This window comes from Cetorhinus maximus, chromosome 16 (genome assembly GCF_964194155.1).
Source record: "Cetorhinus maximus chromosome 16, sCetMax3.hap1.1, whole genome shotgun sequence".
Classification (NCBI taxonomy): Eukaryota; Metazoa; Chordata; class Chondrichthyes; order Lamniformes; family Cetorhinidae; genus Cetorhinus; species Cetorhinus maximus.
In genome coordinates, this window is record NC_135894.1 from 72,923,181 (window position 1) to 72,943,244 (window position 20,064).

General features: G+C 43.4%; 1 protein-coding gene across 1 annotated transcript in view; it reads right to left on the minus strand.

Annotated features, from left to right (window-relative positions):
* LOC144691882 (NXPE family member 3-like) overlaps positions 1–20,064 on the minus strand; it is a 67,359-nt gene that overhangs the window by 2,497 nt on the left and 44,798 nt on the right. Inside the window, exons 4-5 of the mRNA XM_078560459.1 lie at positions 15,881–15,954; positions 8,463–8,672 (exon numbers count right to left, since the gene is read on the minus strand). Of these exons, the coding sequence (XP_078416585.1) occupies positions 8,463–8,672; positions 15,881–15,954 (284 nt within the window). The remainder of the gene's footprint in view (positions 1–8,462; positions 8,673–15,880; positions 15,955–20,064) is intronic.

The following is a 20,064-nucleotide window of genomic DNA, read 5'->3' on the forward strand; positions in this document are numbered from 1 at the left end:
ACCATATCGGCCTCCTGCACATCCCACTGATTTTCAAAGTCATTGACTTCACTGGAATTTTCTGATTCTGCTCTGTGAAGCGCTTTGGGTTAATTTTCGAAGTTTTTGCCATTGCCATTGAGTATATTTGCAAATCTAGACTCAGGCATTTATAGCACAGAAAGAGGCCATTCGATCCATCTGGTCTGTGCCGGTCGACAAAGATCTGACGGCACTAATACCATTTTCCAGTGCTTGGCCCAGAGCCCTAGAGGCTTTGGCAATGCAAGTGAATACCTAAATACTTCTTAAATGTTATCAGAGTTTCTGACTCAACCACCCTTTCAGGCAGTGAGTTCCAGACTCCCACCACCCTCTGGGTGAAAAAATCTCTCAACTCCCATCTTAGCCTTCTAACTCTTACCTTAAATCTATGCCCCTGGTTATCGACCCCTCTATTAATGGAAAAAAGTGCCTTCCTATCCACCCTATCTATGCCCCTCATACTCTTATACACCTCTATCAGGTCCCCTCTCAACCTTCGCTGCTCCAAGGAAAACAACTCAAGCCTATCCAATTTTTCCTTATAGTTCAGACCCCTTCAGCCTAGGCAACATCCTGGTAAATCTCTTCTGCACCCTCTCCAGTGTGATCACGTCCTTCCTATAATGTGGTGACCAGAACTGTATGCAATACTACAGTTGTGGCCTAACCAGCGTTTTATACAGTTCTTGCATAACCTCCCTGTTCTTTTATTCTATGCCTCGGCTAATAAAGGCAAGTATCCCATATGCCTTCTTAACTACCTTATCTAACTGCCCTCCTACCCTCAGGGATCTGTGGATATGCACACGAAGGTGCCCCTGATCTTCAGTACTTTCCAGGGTCCTACATTCATAGTGTAATCCCTTGCCTTGATAGCCCTTTCCAAGTGCGTTACCTCACACTTTTCTGGGTTAAATTCCATTTGCTCTGCCCGCCTGACTAGTCCACTGATAGTGGAGTTTACGGCTATCCTCCTCACTGTTTACCACCTTACCAATTTTCGTGTCATCCATGAACTTCTTGATCATACCCCTTACATATAAGTCCAAATCATTTATGTACACCACAAACAGCAAGGGCCCCAGCACCGAGCCCTACGGAACCGCACTGGAAACAGACTTCAAGTCACAGAAACATCCCTCTACCATCATCCTCTGCTTCCTGCCTCACAGCCAATTTTGGATCCAAAGTGCCAATTTGCCTTGGATCTCATGGGCTTTTACTTTCTTGACCAGTCTGCCATGAGGGACCTTATCAAAAACCTTGCTAAAGTCCATGTAGACTACATCAAATGCATAACCCTTATCAATACTCCTGGTTACCTCCTCAAAAAATTCGATCAAATTTGTCAAACATGACCTTCCCTTAACAAATCCATGCTGACTATCCCTGATTAATCTGTGTCTCTCCAAGTGCAGATATATTCTGTCCCTTAGAATTCTTCCCAGTAACTTCTCCACTACTGAGGTTAGACTGAGTGGCCTGTAATTTCCTGGTCTATCCCTTCCTCCCTTTTTAAATAACGGGACAATGTTAGCAGTCCTCCAGTCCTTTGGAACCTCACCTGTGGCCAGAGAGGATTTGAAAATTACTTTCAAGGCCCCTGATATCTCTTCCCCTACCTCCCTCAACAACCTGGGATTCATCTCATCTGGGCCTGTGGATTTATCCACTTTTAAGGCCGCTAAACCCACTAGAACCTCCTCTCTTTATGTTAATTTCCTCTAATATTTCACAGCTCTCGCATTTGGGGAATTCCTCCCCCCCCAGTCACACAGGGTGAGCCTTAATTGGCCCGCCCACTTAAAATGGTGGTGGGGCCCGCTTCTCCGGCAGTGATCGGCTCCCCACCCACCGGAGATTGGGTCGGGCCCGCCCACCCGGTAGGCAGAAATTTCTGCCCCCAGTGTTCTTTGGACTTGGCCACCTCAGCACCCCCATCCCCACCCTTCCCCCACCCCACCCCCCTTTGTCTTTATGGGAACATATTTGCCATGTATCCTCATTATTTCCTCCTTGAATGCCTCCCACCGCTCTGACAGAGTTTTATCTGCAAGTAGCTGCTCTCAGTCCACATGGGCCAAATCATATCTCATCTTAGTAAAATTAGCCTTTCCTCAGTTTAGAACTTTTATTCCTGGCCCAACTTTATCCTTTTCCATAACTATCCTAAATCTAACTGAGTTATGGTCACTATCTCCAAAATGCTCACCTACTGATTCACCTTCCACCTGACCAGGCTCATTTCCAAATATTAGGTCCAGAACTGCCCTCTCCCTTGTTGGGCTTTCTACGCTGTGCACAAAATGAACTGTAGAGTCACATGCACCTGGAAGAGTTTGCTTAAATGGAAACATGTCTTTTGAGCCCAAACTACTTGAGTGAGAATTTTCTAACAGAGGTGTTGCGCATTATCGAATAGTTGACAAATGAAACAATCTGTGACTGACAGTAATAAGCAGGAAAATGATTGCACACAGCTCCCAAGGAGGACAGGAAGGTGGAGGACAGCATCAGGAAAAGGCAAATGAATCATAGCACATAGCACAAAAGAGGGTCATTTTGCTCATCAAGTTGGCACCAGCTTTCACAGAGCAGATCAGTTAGTTCCACTCAAATGAAATATGGGAGCTCACTGCAGCTAATGTTGTAGGAAATGGAGACATGGAAAAGCCAAGATTTATAAATGGTTTATGTGATTAAGCATTTAAGGTCAAAGCTTAGAAACAGTTTATCTTTTTTGAGATCCATGCTCTAAGAACACCATTACACAGGCAGAAAGAAAAACATTGACAGCGTATCTCCAGGAAAGAAGGAAACATGCTGCACTACAAGGTGCACTGCAGCAACTCACCAAGGCCTCTTTGACAGCACCTTCCAAACCCGCAACCTCTACTATGTAGAAGGACAAGAGCGGCAGATGCATGGGAACACCACCACCTGCAAGTTCTCCTCAAAACCACACACCGACCTGACTTGGAAATATATTGTTGTGCCTTCATTGTCACTGGGTCAAAATCCTAGAACTCCCTTCCTAACAGTACTATGGGTGTTCCTACAACACATGGGACTGCAATGTTTCAAGAAGGCAGCTCACTGCCACCTTCTCAAGGGCATTTAGGGATGGGCAGTGATGGGCAACACCCATGTCCCCTGAACGAATAACAAAAAGAGAGAGAGAGAATAAAAGAAAGAACCAGTGCCAGAGCCTTCAAATTAACCCATGAATCCTATCCCCAGTCCAATTCGGTTAGCTTGAGGCAATACAGAAGAGGTGAAATTTGCTTAGTGCAGTAGTATGAAATAAGTGAGTGATAACCCTTGTTTAATGCACCTTGCTTTACGCTTCCAATGGAAAAGAAAATTGAGTGTGATATAGGTTGCTGATTTGCATTTGTCCATTTTACACCAAGATAAATTTCATTCCCAGATAGTCTAGATAAGGAATTTATGAAGCTGTGTATCACTCAATAAAAGAAATAAGTAAGATGTGGTATTAGAGATGCAGCATAATATAGTTGAAGTTTAAGAAATATCAGACTTGGGCTGTTGAACATTCAGACAATGCTTTCAGGAGTCCCGGTCAAGTAATGCCTCAATTATAAAATTCCTATCCCTCTGTGGCTTTGCCTTTCCCTATCTTTGTAGCCTCCTCTTGCCCCACCACCTGTGCTCTTCTAATTTTGGCCACTTGAGCATCCCCGATTTTAATCGCCCCATCACTGACGGCTCTGGCTCCAGCTCTGCCTCTCTTTCACAGAATCACGGTGCAGAAGAGGCCCTTCGGCCCATTGAGTCTGCACCGTGTGAGAAACACCTGACCTACCTATCTAATCCCATTTACCAGCACTTGGCCCATAGCCTTGAGTGTTATGACGTGCCAAGTGCTCATCCAGGTACTTTTGATCCTTTAAGATTCTCCTTAAATCCTACCTTTTTCATGGAGCTTTTGATCACCGGCCCTAATAACTCCTTTTGTGGTTCTGTGACAAATGTTGCTTTGTAACACTCCTGTGAGGCACCTTGAAACATTTTATTATGTTTGAGGCATTGTATAAATACAAGTTGTCGTTGCACTCCAATGGCAAGGCAGGTTGTTGCAGAGCACTGATACTTTATGCAGGGGCCCTCAGAAGATCGTCAGCAGATGGCAGCAGAGTGCGCCGTCATCCTTTGAAAGTGCTAACAATATGTAGCACCCTGGCAGAAGCAGCAGCACAAACTTCTGTACACGTCACAAATAACTCATTGAATATATTGATGTTCTGGATTATACTCCCTGGTGATTGCATATTTCTATGAGGGTTTATCTGGATCTCCAGTGGTATTGCCGTATCCGACTGGCTTCACAGGTTCCTCTTGCTGCTCCTGCTCCCCCTCTTCTCCCAACAACTAAACAATAAAGATGAGAAATCCCACAGGAGAAAACATTTTTCAGCCATTCCCTTTGTTTTAAAGAATCTTCCGAAACAAGAAACAGTGCCGGGAAAGACTTCCAAATAAATGCTAAGAGTCTCCAAAAGTACATAGAAACAATGTTGACTGAAGAGCACTTAAAAGTAAAGTTACAGGCCTAGAAATTTAGGAGTGCCTATATGTGGGGAAGGAGGAATTGCAGTTTAAATACTCTGAGCCAGAGTAGTAAATTCTGAGGCAGCCCTGACATTGGGTGTCTGACCTCAATGTCATAGTATGCTGCTACAGCTTGCTGGTAAATGCAGAAGAAAAATCAGACAACCGCTAGCATTGCATTGGTTCTCAGCTCCAATGTCCAGTCAGGGATGCAGGGCAAGGGAGAGAAAGTGGCACTCCGGGTCAGATTCGGCATGGGGAAAGGCTGGTCAGAGTTGGATCGAAGGGCTTGGAGTTGCAGGAGAGAGATTGGGGTTTAGGACCTGGGGGCTGATGGTGGAAGATCAGTAGTTGAAGCTGAGGATTTGGAGATTTATGTGGAGGGGGGTGCGGGAGGGGCATCAGGTCCTTTAATGTGGAGGCTGGAGGAGCACTCCTGATCCACCCAACTCCACATTCAGGTAAGTTACATAATTTGTTGGTTGGCAGGCAGTCCCCAGCTGCTCCTGTCTCCCTTTAGCTGCTAGATTTTCCAGGCCCTAGGAAACCTGGCCCAGAGTTGTTAAATTCAAATGGCTCAAAAGATTTGACTAATGGAGCCCGTCTAAATATTGAAATCATTGTCTCACTTTTCAAGAGTTGGGTGCTAGGATACCGCACCCCCCCCGCCCCAAAACTCACCATGGTCGAATTGCAAGTGGCAGGTTGGGGTCTGGTTTCACACGTTTACCAACTTCAACTCTTCCCCCCACCCCCCCACCCGCCAAAAAAGAAAAGCAATCCCCTCCCATATGTCACGGGGTGTGTTCAAAATTATATCCATAGCCATGGAGCCAACTAAACCACAAAAAGACTCACTTATACCTTTAATTTGCCGGAAATAATTTTGTGGGGTTGGAGGATGTGTTAACAAGAAGAAAAAAACTCGGGATTGTAACAAGGAAAAAACGCTTAAGGCGCTACATTCTATCCACTTTCCTGGACACCTCAGAAACCCGGACAATAAGTAAAGATCTGGGAAGAAATTAGAGGCCTTTGAAATGTTGACGCTAAGACGTATGTTTATAACTCCATACACAGACCATATGACAAATGAAGAAGTGCTTGAAATTACAAGAGCAAAAAGAACTAAAAAGTGACAAAGAAAATAAAAGGCAGTATTTCGGCCATTTGAGCAGAGCTTTTCTTTCTCTGTTTGTTCACGGGATGTGGGTGTCGCTGGCAAGAGTGGCATTTGTTACCCATCCCTAATTGCCCTTGAACTGAGTGGCTTGCCGCACCATTGCAGAGGGCACAGTTAAGAGTCAACCATATTGCTGTGGGGCTTGAAGTCATGTGTGGGCCAGATCAGTTAAGGATGGCAGATTTCCTTCCCTAAAGGGCATTAGTGAACCAGATGTGTCACATACAAACAAGGAGCATGAGTAGGCCATTCAGCCCCTCGAGCCTGCTCCGCCATTTAATAAGATCATGACTGATCTGATAGTAACCTGAAATCTGCATCCAACCTACTGCCGATAACCTATCATCCCCTTGCTTACCAAGAATCTACCCACTTCTGCCTTACAAATATCCAAAGACTCTGCTTCCGCCGACTTTTCAGGAAGAGAGTTCCAAAGACTCATGACACTCAGTGAAAATATTTCTCCTCATCTCTGTTTTAGATGGGCGGCCCCTTATTTTTAAACAGTGGCCCTTAGTTCTAGATTCTCCCACAAGAGGAAACATCCTCTCCACATCCACCCTATCAAGACCCCTCAGGATCTTATATGTTTCAATCAAGTCGCCTCTTATTCTTCTAAGTGGATACAAGCCTAGTCTGTCCAACCTTTCTGCATAAAACAACCCATCCATTTCAGGTATTAGTCTGGTAAACCTTCTCTGAACTGCTCCCAACGCATTTACATCCTTCTTTAAATAAGGTGACCAATACTGTACACCGTACTCCAGATGTGGTCTCACTAGTGCCCTGTACAACTGAAGCATAACCTCCCTACTTTTATATTCAATTCCCCTCACAATAAATGATAACATTCTATTAGTTTTCCTGATTACTTGCTGTACCTGCATACTAGCCTTTTGTGATTCATGCACTAGGACACCCAGATCCTTCCACACCTCAGAGCTCTGCAATCTCTCATCATTTAGATAATATACTTTTGTTTTATTCTTCCTGCCAAATTGGACAATTTCACATTTTCCAACATTATACTCCATTTGCCAGATCTTTGCCCACTCACTTAACCTATGCATAGTCCCCTTATGTCCTCTTCACAACTTACTTTACTGCCTATCTTTGTATCATCAGCAAATTTGGCAACCATCCCTTCATCCAAGTCATTTATATAAATTGTAAACAGTCGAGGTCCCAGCATTGATCCCTGTGGCACACCACTTGTTACATCTTGCCAACCTGAAAAAGACTCATTTATGCCTACTCTCTGCTTCCTGTTAGCCAGCTAATCTTCTACCCATGCCGATATGTTACCTCTTATACCATGAGCTTTTATTTTCTGCAATTTTACAACAATCAACAACGTTTCATGGTCACCATTACTGAGATTAGCTTTTTAATTGCAGATCATTACTTGAATTCAAATTCCACCAGCTGCTATGGTGGGATTTGAACCCTTATTCCCAGCCTGTGCTTCTGGATTACTAGTCCAGTGACATTACCACTACGCCACCGTCTTCCCCCGCTCTAGTGAACTCTTCTAGAGGGCTGTTATGAGCGATGCAGTTGGTAAAGTGGATCCCAGAGGGAAGTTTTAAATAACTGTTATAACCTATAATTTTAAGTGTTATGTTTGAGATGCGACTTTAAATTCAGGAATCAGATCCTTAGTTCTCGAGGCTTTACATGAAACTAATTGAAACATTTTATTAATTTACACAGGTTAAAATATATACACATGGCTACAAATTACTACTATCATAACTTTTAACAAATTCCCAAACTAATCTCCATTAACGCAACAGCAACCCATAGACTTAACCAAACACCAGGCAAAGCATTTTCACCTTACAAATTCAAATTGAGGTTCTTTTCACTGTGGAGCCAGTTGGAGCCTTTTGATCTTACATTACCTTTGCCTGCACACCCAAAAACTGCTGAAGTTATACCAACCACAACTGATTGAAATCAAATTCTCATTGCCTCACCAGCCTCTTTGAATTTCATCTTTTAACAATGAAACCCTTTTCATAGAACCAATTTTACTAGCCATATAAACATATTGGTTGGTAGCTGCTAGAAAGGCATCAAGTTTTCACCCCACTTCTTGAATGCTCTATTCACGCTATCTCCCTTATATATCATAACTAGTACATATCAAAGCACCCAGGCTAGCTGGCTTTAATCCAATTAAGACATACCCGCAGACTAAACCTCTATTTTAAAAGAAAAATATTTTCCAAAATATTATATACATTAATAGCTTCATGACAAGGGCAAAGTGGAGGGCAGCAGAAAGAGGGGTGGACCCAGGCATAGTTGGATGACAGATGTTACAGAGTTGTTGCAGACAAGCTACAGTGGATGTATGAAGATGGTGCAAGATAAACAAGACAGCAGATCTCCTGGCAGTAGTAGCCATAATCAAGATACCTTTACAGCAATAATTAACTGTTGTTTTGCACAAGGACAAATATTAAAATTGAGTAACCCAGGCAGTATCTAGCAACAGCAAGTCTCCACCAGGATGTTACCTGTTGTACAGTGGTTACAGGTATGCCATTAAAAAAAAGTGATGCTATTCAAAAGTGCACTTATTCATGGAAGTACAAGTATAATAACTGGTTCTAGATTAAGTGGAACTTAAAACAGTTTATACCATAATACTGAAATACAAATGGCTGAACTTAACCTGGTGCAAATTCTGTTAAATATCCAAACCACTGGCGTATAGTGGAATCTCCAAAAATGTACACATTTTTCCCACTGAGACAATCTGTGACACTGGCAGGTGTGTCGAAGCGCCGAATGTTACAACTTGATGACATCCATTGGTCCTGATAATAAAATCCAGATGGTGAAAGCAGAGGCTTTCCAGGGACACATTTTTTGAGTCTTTTACCTGAGAATAAAATGAACTGAGATTGAAAAGGAATTCAGGCACACATATTCTAATGCACTTTACCGTTACAATATGTCCTCAATACATTTTCCAAATGCTAATCAGTTTCATTGGCAATGATAAATCACGTTGTGCTTTTCACTGGCAGCGTAGAAAGTTTGCATTCACAAACAGTAGTATTGTGAAAACAGCCCCATCATGGTACTAAGTTGTGCAAATATGGAAGATGCAATGTTCAATCCTTGATCTATGCTGAATTAACCAATTTCAGTTAAGTAATATAGGAACACAAGTCTGCAGAGAATAAAATGAAACACCATAGTATAACAGGCCTTTTCCATAAAATGAAATATCATATAGTTTTGCATCTTAGAAGTCACAATATTGTAATTTCCATAAGCAAATTCTGTCATAGCATTAGAAATTGGCCATTAAGCTTGTTCTGATATTATGGGCCGAATATTTGGTCCTGGGTCAGAAGCGCAAATTTCTAAAACTGCCCGACTCCACAAACCCAACTCAGAAGAAAGTGTCAGGACATTTAAATTTTCGTTCCAGGGCTGGGGGGAGCGGTGTGTTCTAACTGGGCCTGCCACCCCAAGAAACAGTGGGGAGGTGGCAACAGGGTCTGCTGGGTGCAAGGCAGGCTCTTTAAACGCTCACCTCCGTGCTCTGGGACTTTGTCCCAGTTGTAAAACGAAACAATAAAACTAAAAACAGCCCTCATACTCCCTCACCACCCCCCCGCAAAAACTCCCTATGCCCCATCTTTTCAAAAGTTTGAAGATCTTGGGGATTTAAATGCCTTGACAGCTTGATAGCTCTGCTGAATTTATTCACTTTTTACATACATTTATGTCTAATTTTAACAATCCCAAAGGACATCTCATCTCTCCCAAAAGGTACCTGACCTCTCCCAAAGAGGTACCTGGACATCTCCAAAAAGGGTACCTTACTCCCCAAATTACTCCGGCAGCTTTAAACCTTTTCCTCAAATGTCTAAAGCCCATGAGTTGTGTTTTGGACATTCCACTAATGAAAATTGCATCTGTTTGCAGGCAGCTGCACTTTTACACATGCAGCTGCCTCCATGAGCCATGGATGTGTAAACTATAATCTGCCCATTTCCCTCCCACCCCCCCTCCAACACTCATCTATTTTAAACATGGGAAATGAACAGCCCACATTTTAGTTTAGTTTACCACAGTTTTGAATCTCTTGTGGTACTGCTTCTGGAGGAAAGTGGAAAATACCGTGAGGAGTTAATTTTAACCCCCCAAAATATGTGAGTTGGGCCAATTGAGAGATTAAAATTTAAAATATTTCAAACTGCACTCAGCTCGCCTCAAACCCATGTCCAGTTTAAATGGCCCGTTATGAATGCCTTCACAGGCCCTCCCCCTCACTCCCCACCCAACCATCTTATCTTCCCTACAAGCCCAATCCTTCTGAGCTTCTTGAGATCAACTCTCCTCCTCTCTTGATCACTCTATGCTCCCCATTGATGTGTTTCCGCACTACCCCACCCCACCCCTCCACCCCTGGATCACACGCTCCCTTCTCTAAACTCCCTGGCTGCAACCCTGGTGCTCTAAGCCTACCCATCAGTCATACAGCCAGCCTTTGGATTCCAAAAATGGCCATGTTAAACTTTGCAGGACCTAAAGGGTCTCGGACAAATCTAAGCTGCCAGGACAAACAGTAATCTGGAGCAAAACGCACACATAAAGGTTTAAGTAATGCGAGTGTGTGGAGGAGACATGATTTCATGTGGCCGGAAGAGGCGGCAGTGGGAGGGAAGGAGGAAATTGGCTGATGGACCCATGTGGGAGGCAGCTATGGGAGGGGATGAGGTGACTTGTGAAGGATAAGATCTGGGTCAACTGAAGCTTGGACCTTAGAAGCATGTAGCTTTGGATGGGTTTTGGGTACAGATGGTGGAGTTGGGTCTCAGGCAATTTGGCAGGGTGAAGGTTGAAATATGGGGTCTTCAAATACCCAGGTGCAAGTGCAAGTGATAGGTGAATTTGGGAGTACTTAGGAGTTTATGAGCACTGGGGCTGTGGAGGTGGTGAGTATTCAAGGAACATGGAGAGTTGGGGAGCTGTGGCTTGGAAGCACTAACCAGGGGCCAGGGCAAATCTAAGCTGCCAGGGCAAATCTAAGCTGCCAAAACAAACAGCAACAGGAGCAAAGTGCAGTGTGTAGAGGATTAAAAATTGATGCAAGTCCAAAGAGGAGCCATGTGACTGGAAGAGGAGGCAAAGGGTTGCTGGGAGGTAAGAACTCTTGGATAGAATTTGAATTAGTGCTAATTTGTTCTGAATAAAGCTTTGCCCCCTCCAACTTTATGAATTGATGAACAATCATAATTGTCCCGCAGAGTCCTTAAAAAGAATGAAAATGAACTTGAGACCCCTTGACAGAAGAGCAGATCTGTGTAGGAAAGTATTAAACTAGCATGGGAAGGTAGAATGAGCAGGTTTATGGCATTGTTTTGCCATTTTTTTTCATTAACCAGCTAACAAGAAGCATGTTACCCAAAGTATTAAACACTACCATAATTTAGAAATATTTCAGCTAAGTACTGGAAATAGGATTATTTGAGGAAGGATTTCAAGGCCTTCAAGAGGATGTAAAAGGGAATTACCAGACTGGCATCAGGGTGGAGAGACTGGAAACACTCGGCTTGTTCTGCTTCAAACAGAGAAAGTTAAGAGGAGGTTTGACCGAAATATTCAAACTCATGAAGGATTCAGATAGAGTAAATAAGGAGTAACTGTTTGCAGTGGCAGAGCGGCAGTAACCGGGGGTCACAGAATTAAGATGATTGGCAAAAGAACCAGGAGTGATATGAGGAAACTTTTTCTGTCCCAGCGAGTTATGACCTGGAATGCACTGCCTAAAAGGACGGTGGAAGCAGATTCAATAGTAGCCTTCAGATGAGAATTTGAAACAATTTCTAGCAGAGACATTTACAGGCCTGTGGGAAAGAGCAAGGTAGTAGGATTGATTGGATAGTTCTATCAAAGAGCTGGTAGACATGATGGATTGGATGGCTGCCTTCTGTGCTATATCATTCCATGATTCAATGATTCCACAAGTTTTAAATGTGTTTTGTATGTTAAAAATTTAGTTTCATTTTTAAGGGCATTTAGTAATGTGGGAAACCAACATGGCTGATGAAAGAACCCTACTCTTTTTTATTAATTCATGCGAAGTGGTGTCACTGATAAGGTCAATATTCATCATCCATAGGTCCCCCTGAGAAGGTGGTGGTGAGTCATCTTCTTGAATACAATTTTATTTCCTATGCCATCTAAGAGGGGACAGTCAACCACATTGCTGTGGTCCTGGAAAAACAGACCAAGTAATGCTAGAAGACGGCTTTTCCTGAAGAACATTAGTGAAACAGATGGGTTTCCATGACAATTGAGCAGTTCCATGTTCACCATTACTATAGTAACCTTTTATTACAGATTTTCATTTTATTTAATTGAATTTAAATTCCCCAGCTGCCATGGTGGGGTTTGAACTAATGTTGCCAGATCTTTTGTCCAAGCCTCTGGACTACTAGCCCATAATAATCACTATGCTACAGTATTGCTATTTCCCCTAAGGTTGGGATTGGATATTTTTTCTGAACAGTTTTTCCCTCAAGAGATAGTGGTCACAGGCATCAAAGAAATTTACAGCTGTTCAGAAGGCCATTCAGCCCATCATGTCCATGCCAACCAACAAGTAACCATCCAGCCTAATCTCACTTTCCAGCTCTTGGCCCACAGCCCCGTAGGTTACAGCACTTTTAATGCATATCCAAGCCCTTTTAAAATGTTATGAGGGTTTCTGCCTATACCACTCTTTCAGGTAGTGAGTTCCAGATCCCCACCACCCTCTAGGTGAAAAGAATTTCCCCTCGAATCCCCTCTAAACCCCCTAGCTCTTACCCTAAATCTATGACACCTGGTAATAGACCCCACAACCAAGATTAATAGGGCTTTCCTATATCCACTCTATTTAGACCTCAATTTTATACACCTTAATTAGGTCTTCCCTCAGCCTTCTAGCCGATCCAATCTTTCCTCATAACTAGAAGTCCCCAGAACAGGCAACATCTTTGTAAATCTCCTCTGTTCCCGCTCTAGTGCAATCACATCTTTCCTATAGTGCGGTGACCAGAACTGCATGCAATATTTCAGCTGTGGCTTAACTATTGTTTTATACAATTCCAGCATAACCTCCCAGCACCAAAATTCTATGCCTTGGCTAAAAAGGCAAGTATTCTGGATGCCTTATGGACCACTTTAACTACCTGTCCATCCATCTTTAGGGATCTGTGGACATGCACTTGAAGATCCCTCTGTTCCTTTACACTTCTCAGTATCCTATCATTTATTGTGTATTCCCTTGTCTTGTTAGCCTTCCATAATTATATTCCTCAATGTCTCTGGATTGAACTCCATTTGCGACTGTACTGCCCACTTGACCTGTCATTTGCTATCTTCCTACTGTCTACAGCTTTCTTCTTTATTATCAACCATTCAAGTCCAGATCTCTATATGCAATATGCTTGTCTTCCTTTGTTTCTATCTTAGCGAATGTGGAATTGGAGCCAATCTGCATGCTTTGAGTTCAACGGCAAAAGTGACAATATTTCAGTCTCCATTGTTAACAGGATCCAAGCTGGTTGGTGAAGTCCAAACCAGGGCTTTTCTTTATCACGCGAGTTTATTGAATTTATTCAGCCTTACAGCTCTCCTTCCACACACCCAGTGTCTCCTATTTATATGTGCTCCAAGTAGTTAATTAAACAATGCCCTTCACCTCTGTATCCTAACAATATGATTAACATACCATTAACAGATTCCCCTTTCTTTCTTTAAACAGTAACTTTATAACATTCATCACTGTACTTAACAGCTGCCTCATCCCAGTCAAATTTTTATGGTTTCTCACCCTTGCTGTTCCCAATGATACAGCATTAAATTTTAAGACCTCAAATCGATGGGGTGCAGGCTCGAGCATATATGGTCATCCACAGCAACACCTGCCTTAACCACCTCACACTGCCAATTTTGTCCCTCAAACATTCACAACTTATTCCAGCCATTTTCTAGTTATCTTGGAAGAAAAGTGCTAACCTAAATTCTCGTTCACCAAGTTACATTGCCTCCTGGACCTATCTCTTCTCTCCTCCCCAATGAGGCCAGACAAGGAGAGTTTGTGGATTTCTTCGTTTCCAAAATGAGACTGTCTAACCCTCTATCTCAGCCTCAGCCATGTCCTACCGAATTCCTTCTTCATTCTTCCCTTCCAGCTACCTCCTATGTAAGCCCTAGCTACAGAATACTCTGTCGTTATACATCTGTCACCTCCAGCTCTAATCAAATGCAACTGTTCCTTGAAGTCTGTCACTACTCTTCCCATCTCCAATTGACCCTGCTCCTGATCACTCAGTTGGCAAAAAACTCACATAGACAGTCTTTCTCAAGGATAGTCAACAGCTTCCTTTCCTCGGGCATTGTTTTCACATTTTTGAATTTCTGTTGCCACTCCTCTACCCCATTGTGCACACACTCAATGATCCCCAAAGATCCACCTTTGTCCCCTTCTATTCCTCATCTACAAGTTGCCAATTAACTATTTTATCCATACTTATAGGGTTAGCTTCTCTGTGTATACAGACAATACCCAGCATGATCCTCACCTCTACTTCCTGAATGCTTATCTGAACCAATCTGTGAATCGAGTGAGAACTTCCTCCAAGTAAGGAATGGTAAGAAAAAGATACATTGTATTTGGTTCTCATGAGAAGTTCCACAATTTTCCAGCCTTTCTAAATGGGTTATCAAAATTAAATGACAGCTTGCAAATTACTCTTAGTGATGAATGCATACCTTGTATGCACCATATTTCTCTGCCCACTCTCAAGAGAAGTTGGCCCATTTATTTTAAAAGGATTAATACTTCAGTTAAAATAATGGAGAGAAGAATTTTATACAAGATTAAGCATTTGTACACATGTAATTTCTAGGCTAATGTGCATGGTGAATAACCCAAAGCTCAACTTTGAAACATACCTATGTATTGGTCAACAGCATTAATGAACAGCTGAAATTGTGGGAATACTTTCCTTATCAAGGAATTTGATACTATGTTGGCCTGTGCTTTGACACTAAAGATCTGCACTAAGACTGATGTACAATACCTCAGCAAATTTTGATGGAGGAAAAAGGATTTAAAAAAAAAATTCAAACTTTAATATCACAATTTTTTAAAAAAGAACAAATTTTTTAAACTACAAAATTGTGTTTAAATGGTTAAAATGCACCAAACTGCCTGCATCTCAAGTCCTATGGTAAGTGTTGAATAGTTCGTACAAAAACAATAGGCAGATTGTAACTAGATTAGTATTAATCACATAAGACCATAAGACATAGGAGCAGAAATTAGGACATTCGGCCCATCGAGTTTGCTCCGCCATTCAATCATGGCTGATAAGTTTCTCAACCCCATTCTCCCGCCTTCTCCCCGTAACCTTTGATCCCCTTACCAATCAAGAACCTATCTATTTTGGTCTTAAATACACTCAATGACCTGGCCTCCACAGCCTTCTGTGGCAATGAATTCCATAGATTCATCACTCTCTGGCTAAAGAAGTTTCTCCTCACCTCTGTTCTAAAAGGTCTTTCCTTTACTCTGAGACTGTGCCCTCAGGTCCTAGTCTCTCCTACTAATGGAAACATCTTCCCCACGTCCACTCTATCCAGGCCTTTCAGTATTCTGTAAGTTTCAATCAGATCTCCCCTCATCCTTCTAAACTCCATCGAGTATAGACCCAGAGTCCTCAAACGTTCCTCATATGTTAAGCCTTTCATTCCTGGGATCGTTCTCGTGAACCTCCTCTGGACCCTCTCCTGGGCCAGCACATCCTTCCTGAGATACAGGGCCCAAAATTGCTCACAATATTCTAAATGTGATCTGACCAGAGCCTTATGAAGCCTGGATGTTAACTTAAGAAAATACAATTTTCGTGGGGCATAGCTTAATTTCTTTAAATACTGTATTCAAAATCTTAATTAACAGAGTAAAAAAATAATTATACTAACAAAATGAAATTTAATGTGTTTGCAGCACCAACTCCACAATTCTTCTAACATAGGAAGTCTCTAATGTGCTAGTCATTGCAATAATTTAAATTCTCTTACCTGCTCTAGGTGAAGGCTTTACAATTACATAACCTGGACCGCTGGGCATTATGGGCTTTTTGATGTTTAATTTTCTGAAAATATAATACACCGTTACATGTTAAGCTATTGGATCCTTCAATTGTTAACAAGTAGAGCTCATAATGTTCTAAGCTTAAAAGTACATACAGGGGATCAATTTCACTGTAAACCTCCTGATCATCCATCATAAATCTGGCAGAAGAATTGAGGAAATATAACATAAATGGTGCCAACATTTTATCTGAGGGTATCTGCAGCTCTTCCACCAAAGCTGCAATGAATGAGTTTTTTAATGCATTCATGTGATTTGGGTGTCACTGGCTAGGCCAGCATTTATTGCCCATCCCTAAATGCCCTTGAGAAGGTGGTGGTGAGCTGCCTTCTTGAACTGCTGTAGTCAATGTGGTGTAGGTACACCCAACAGTGCTGTTAGGGAAGGAGTTCCAGGACTTTGACCAGTGACAGTGAAGGAACAGTGATATAGTTCCAAGTCAGGATAGTGAGTGACTTGGAGGAGAACTTCCAGGTGGTGGTGTTCCCATGTGTCTGCTGCCCTTGTCCTTCTGGGTGGTAGTGGTCATGGGTTTGGAAGGTGCTGTCTACAGAGGCTTAGTGAGTTCCTGCAGTGCATCTTGTAGATGGTGCACACTGCTGCTACTGTGCTTCAGTGGTGGAGTGAGTGAATGTTGCACAAGTGGAGAGTATTACATCACATTCCTGATTTGTGCCTTGTTGATTTTGGGCAAGCTTTGGGGAGTCAGGAGGTGAGTTACTTGCTGCAGTATTCCTAACCTCTGACCTGCTCATGCAGCCACAGTATTTATATGGCTAGTCCAGTTCAGTTTCTGGTCAATGATAACCCTCAGGACGTTGATAGTGGGGTTTCAGTGACGGTAATGCCATTGAAAGCCAAGGAGTGATGGTTAGATTCTCTCTTTCCATTATGGAAATTCACCCCCACAGTCTTTCATTGAGGGTGTGAAAGGAATCTTTTTCTCATTTCAAAAGAGTGTTTTCAGAAAATTATGATTCCAGTGCATATTTGAAATATATATGGGGTAGATTTTGAAATTGCTACCTAGATTGTAAAATTAGTGTACAGATTGGTTGCTAGATTATAGAAATGGCATGATTCTTATTTCCATTGAAGTTAATGGGGGCAAAATTGGATGGCTTCTATAATAACCTCCTGATTCATCTTTCAGTTTTACACTCTATTCAGTAATTTGAAAATTTATCCCATTTAACTCATTTTCCATATTGTTAAATCAATGCAGATAAATTGCAGCATTAAAAAAAATGAACAGTTCCCTTATAGCAAGGAATTTAAGCATACAGACTGCACAAAGGTTATAAAAGAAGGTTGATTTATTCCATTGGCATCAAAGCAGTATCAACTCTCAGGGGAAAGTGTAATTCCAAGAAACAAACTGTTTACAGAGAATTCAAAACAAAAACAGAATTACCTGGAAAAACTCAGCAGGTCTGGCAGCATCGGCGGAGAAGAAAAGAGTTGACGTTTCGAGTCCTCATGACCCTTCAGCAGAACTGAGTATAGTTAGGAGAGGGGTGAAATATAAGCTGGTTTAAGGTGGGGGGCGGGGGGAGAGAGAAGTTGAGGGTGGGGTGGTTGTAGGGACAAGCAAGCAGTGATAGGAGCAGATAATCAAAAGATGTCACAGACAAAAGGATCAAAGAGGTGTTGAAGATGGTGATATTATCTAAGAAAATGTGCTAATTAAGAATGGATGGCAGGACACTCAAGGTACAGCTCTAGTGGGGGTGGGGTGGAAAGACTGACAAGGTATTAGTTGTAGATTTAAAAATAATGGAAATAGGTGGGAAAAGAAAAATCTATATAAATTATTGAAAAAAACAAAAGGGAAGGGGAAGAAACGGGGTGGGGATGGGGGGATGGGGGGAGGGAGTTTAAGATCTAAAGTTGTTGAATTCAATATTCAGCCCGGAAGGCTGTAAAGTGCCTAGTCGGAAGATGAGGTGCTGTTCCTCCAGTTTGCGTTGGGCTTCACTGGAACAATGCAGCAAGCCAAGGACAGACATGTGGGCAAGAGAGCAGGGTGGAGTGTTAAAATGGCAAGCGACAGGGAGATTTGGGTCTTTCTTGCGGACAGACCGCAGGTGTTCTGCAAAGCGGTCGCCCAGTTTGCGTTTGGTCTCTCCAATGTAGAGGAGACCGCATTGGGAGCAACGAATGCAGTAGACTAAGTTAGGGGAAATGCAAGTGAAATGCTGCTTCACTTGAAAGGAGTGTTTGGGCCCTTGGACGGTAAGGAGAGAGGAAATGAAGGGGCAGGTGTTGCATCTTCTGCGTGGGCATGGGGAGGTGCCATAGGTGGGGGGTTGAGGAGTAGGGGGTGATGGAGGAGTGGACCAGGGTGTCCCGGAGGGAACGATCCCTACGGAATGCCGCCGGGGGTGGTGAAGGGAAGATGTGCTGAGTTTTTCCAGGTAATTCTGTTTTTGTTTTGGATTTCCAGCATCCGCAGTAGTTTTTTGTGTTTACAGAGAATATTTACTGCTCCAGATCTCTGTCCTATTCAGGGTCTCAGCTCCTCAACACAGTCACTCACCAGGCTTGTTCTGCTGCCCAGCTCCTGTCTGCAGTCCTGTTTTCTCACTCTCCCTCCTTCTCATAAGGTTTCCCAGACTCAGGAGTTCTGCCAGTCAGTTTGACTAGGTTTCTAATTTCCTTCCTGGCTCCTTAGCTACCCTCAAGAACTTCAAACTACCCGAGGCTCCTGCCACTCACAAACTCAGAATTAGTCCTTGCTGCTTTCTCCCCAATCTCACGCCACCTGGCTCTACCCCTCAGCTTGTCAAAGACACTGCTCCTTGCAGGGAGGGGCCCACAGGGACTGACCAGACCTCCTGCTTGGTGCTGTCCCTCAACATCGCCACCTGCTGCTGGAGGCCCCGCTACACACTACCTTGCTTGAGAGTTGCTGTGCTGGCAGGCACTCCAGGCACTGGTTGCTCCAGTTGCAGCCACCCTGTCAGACATTTCAGCTTTTCCTTCCAGCACTGGAGTTGGCCTCCTCACGCTGGAATCCCTGACACACACATTCCAGGATTCGCCGTTGCTATCCGACTCCTCTTCACTCAAGCCACCGCGACCGACTGCCGCTTCAGGTTCTGCTACACCGTTAATGGGCTGTTTGCCCCTATATCATCCACCAGACTTTCGGCATCGATAAACTCCCCTCTGGAAATGGTCTTCTGAGGTTGCTCTCCAGCTGAAGGTTCGACGTCATGGGTGTGACCACCATGTCGAAACACTTCCCTGCTTTGGCCAACGTACGTCTCTCACAGCTCTGTCAGTAGTTGGCAATATGGGCAGCCATCCCTGGCCAATAAGAGCATCTTCTTGTCAGTGCAGCTGTGTTGTCTGACACTTGGTGCCCCGCCTGATCATGAACCACAGTCAACAATTGATGCGGAGACTGCTGGGCAGGATGAGTTGCTTCACCTCTCTCCTGTTGTCATGAACCAGGCGATAGAGAACTCCACCTTCCTCCATGATCCTCTTCCAGCACCTCAGCCCCCTTGGACTCCTTCATTAGGCAGTGTTGGGTCAGCGGATGTTTAGCTAAATTTACCAATGTCTTTATCGACCAGTTGAAGCTGCCTGAGCCCTTCTTTTGAGATGGATGGCAAAGGTGAAATGATACATGGTCTAGCCCTCTGGATTGGGTTTGGACCTCCCTCATAAACACATCGGTGAAACTTTGAAGGCTCCCTGGCTAGATTCCACAGAGGATTGGGTTGTGAATGCTGCTGTTTCCTTGAGGCATGAGCATGGCATCAGCCGTAATCCTCTCTAAGCTGGCAAAAGCCTTCTTTGTTCCATCTTCCAGCTGAGGGCGTCAGCTTTACCATTTCCTGTTCTGGGCCTGTATCTTCTCTGGTGAGGGATGAGGAATGGAGTTGCGCAGGATGGGGTCGCCATGCCTGACATCTGTGGAGTTTGTGGTTGTTCAGGGTAGTCTCATTGGAAGTGCTCAACTCTGTTGAAATTCCAGCACCTCTTTGAGTTTCCTTAGGGTGTTCTCGATCGCGAGAGACAGGATGGCAAAGATTGGATTTGTGCTTGCTGAGCAACAATCTGTTCCGCCTGCCTCTTCAGCCTGAGGTCTACATGCCCG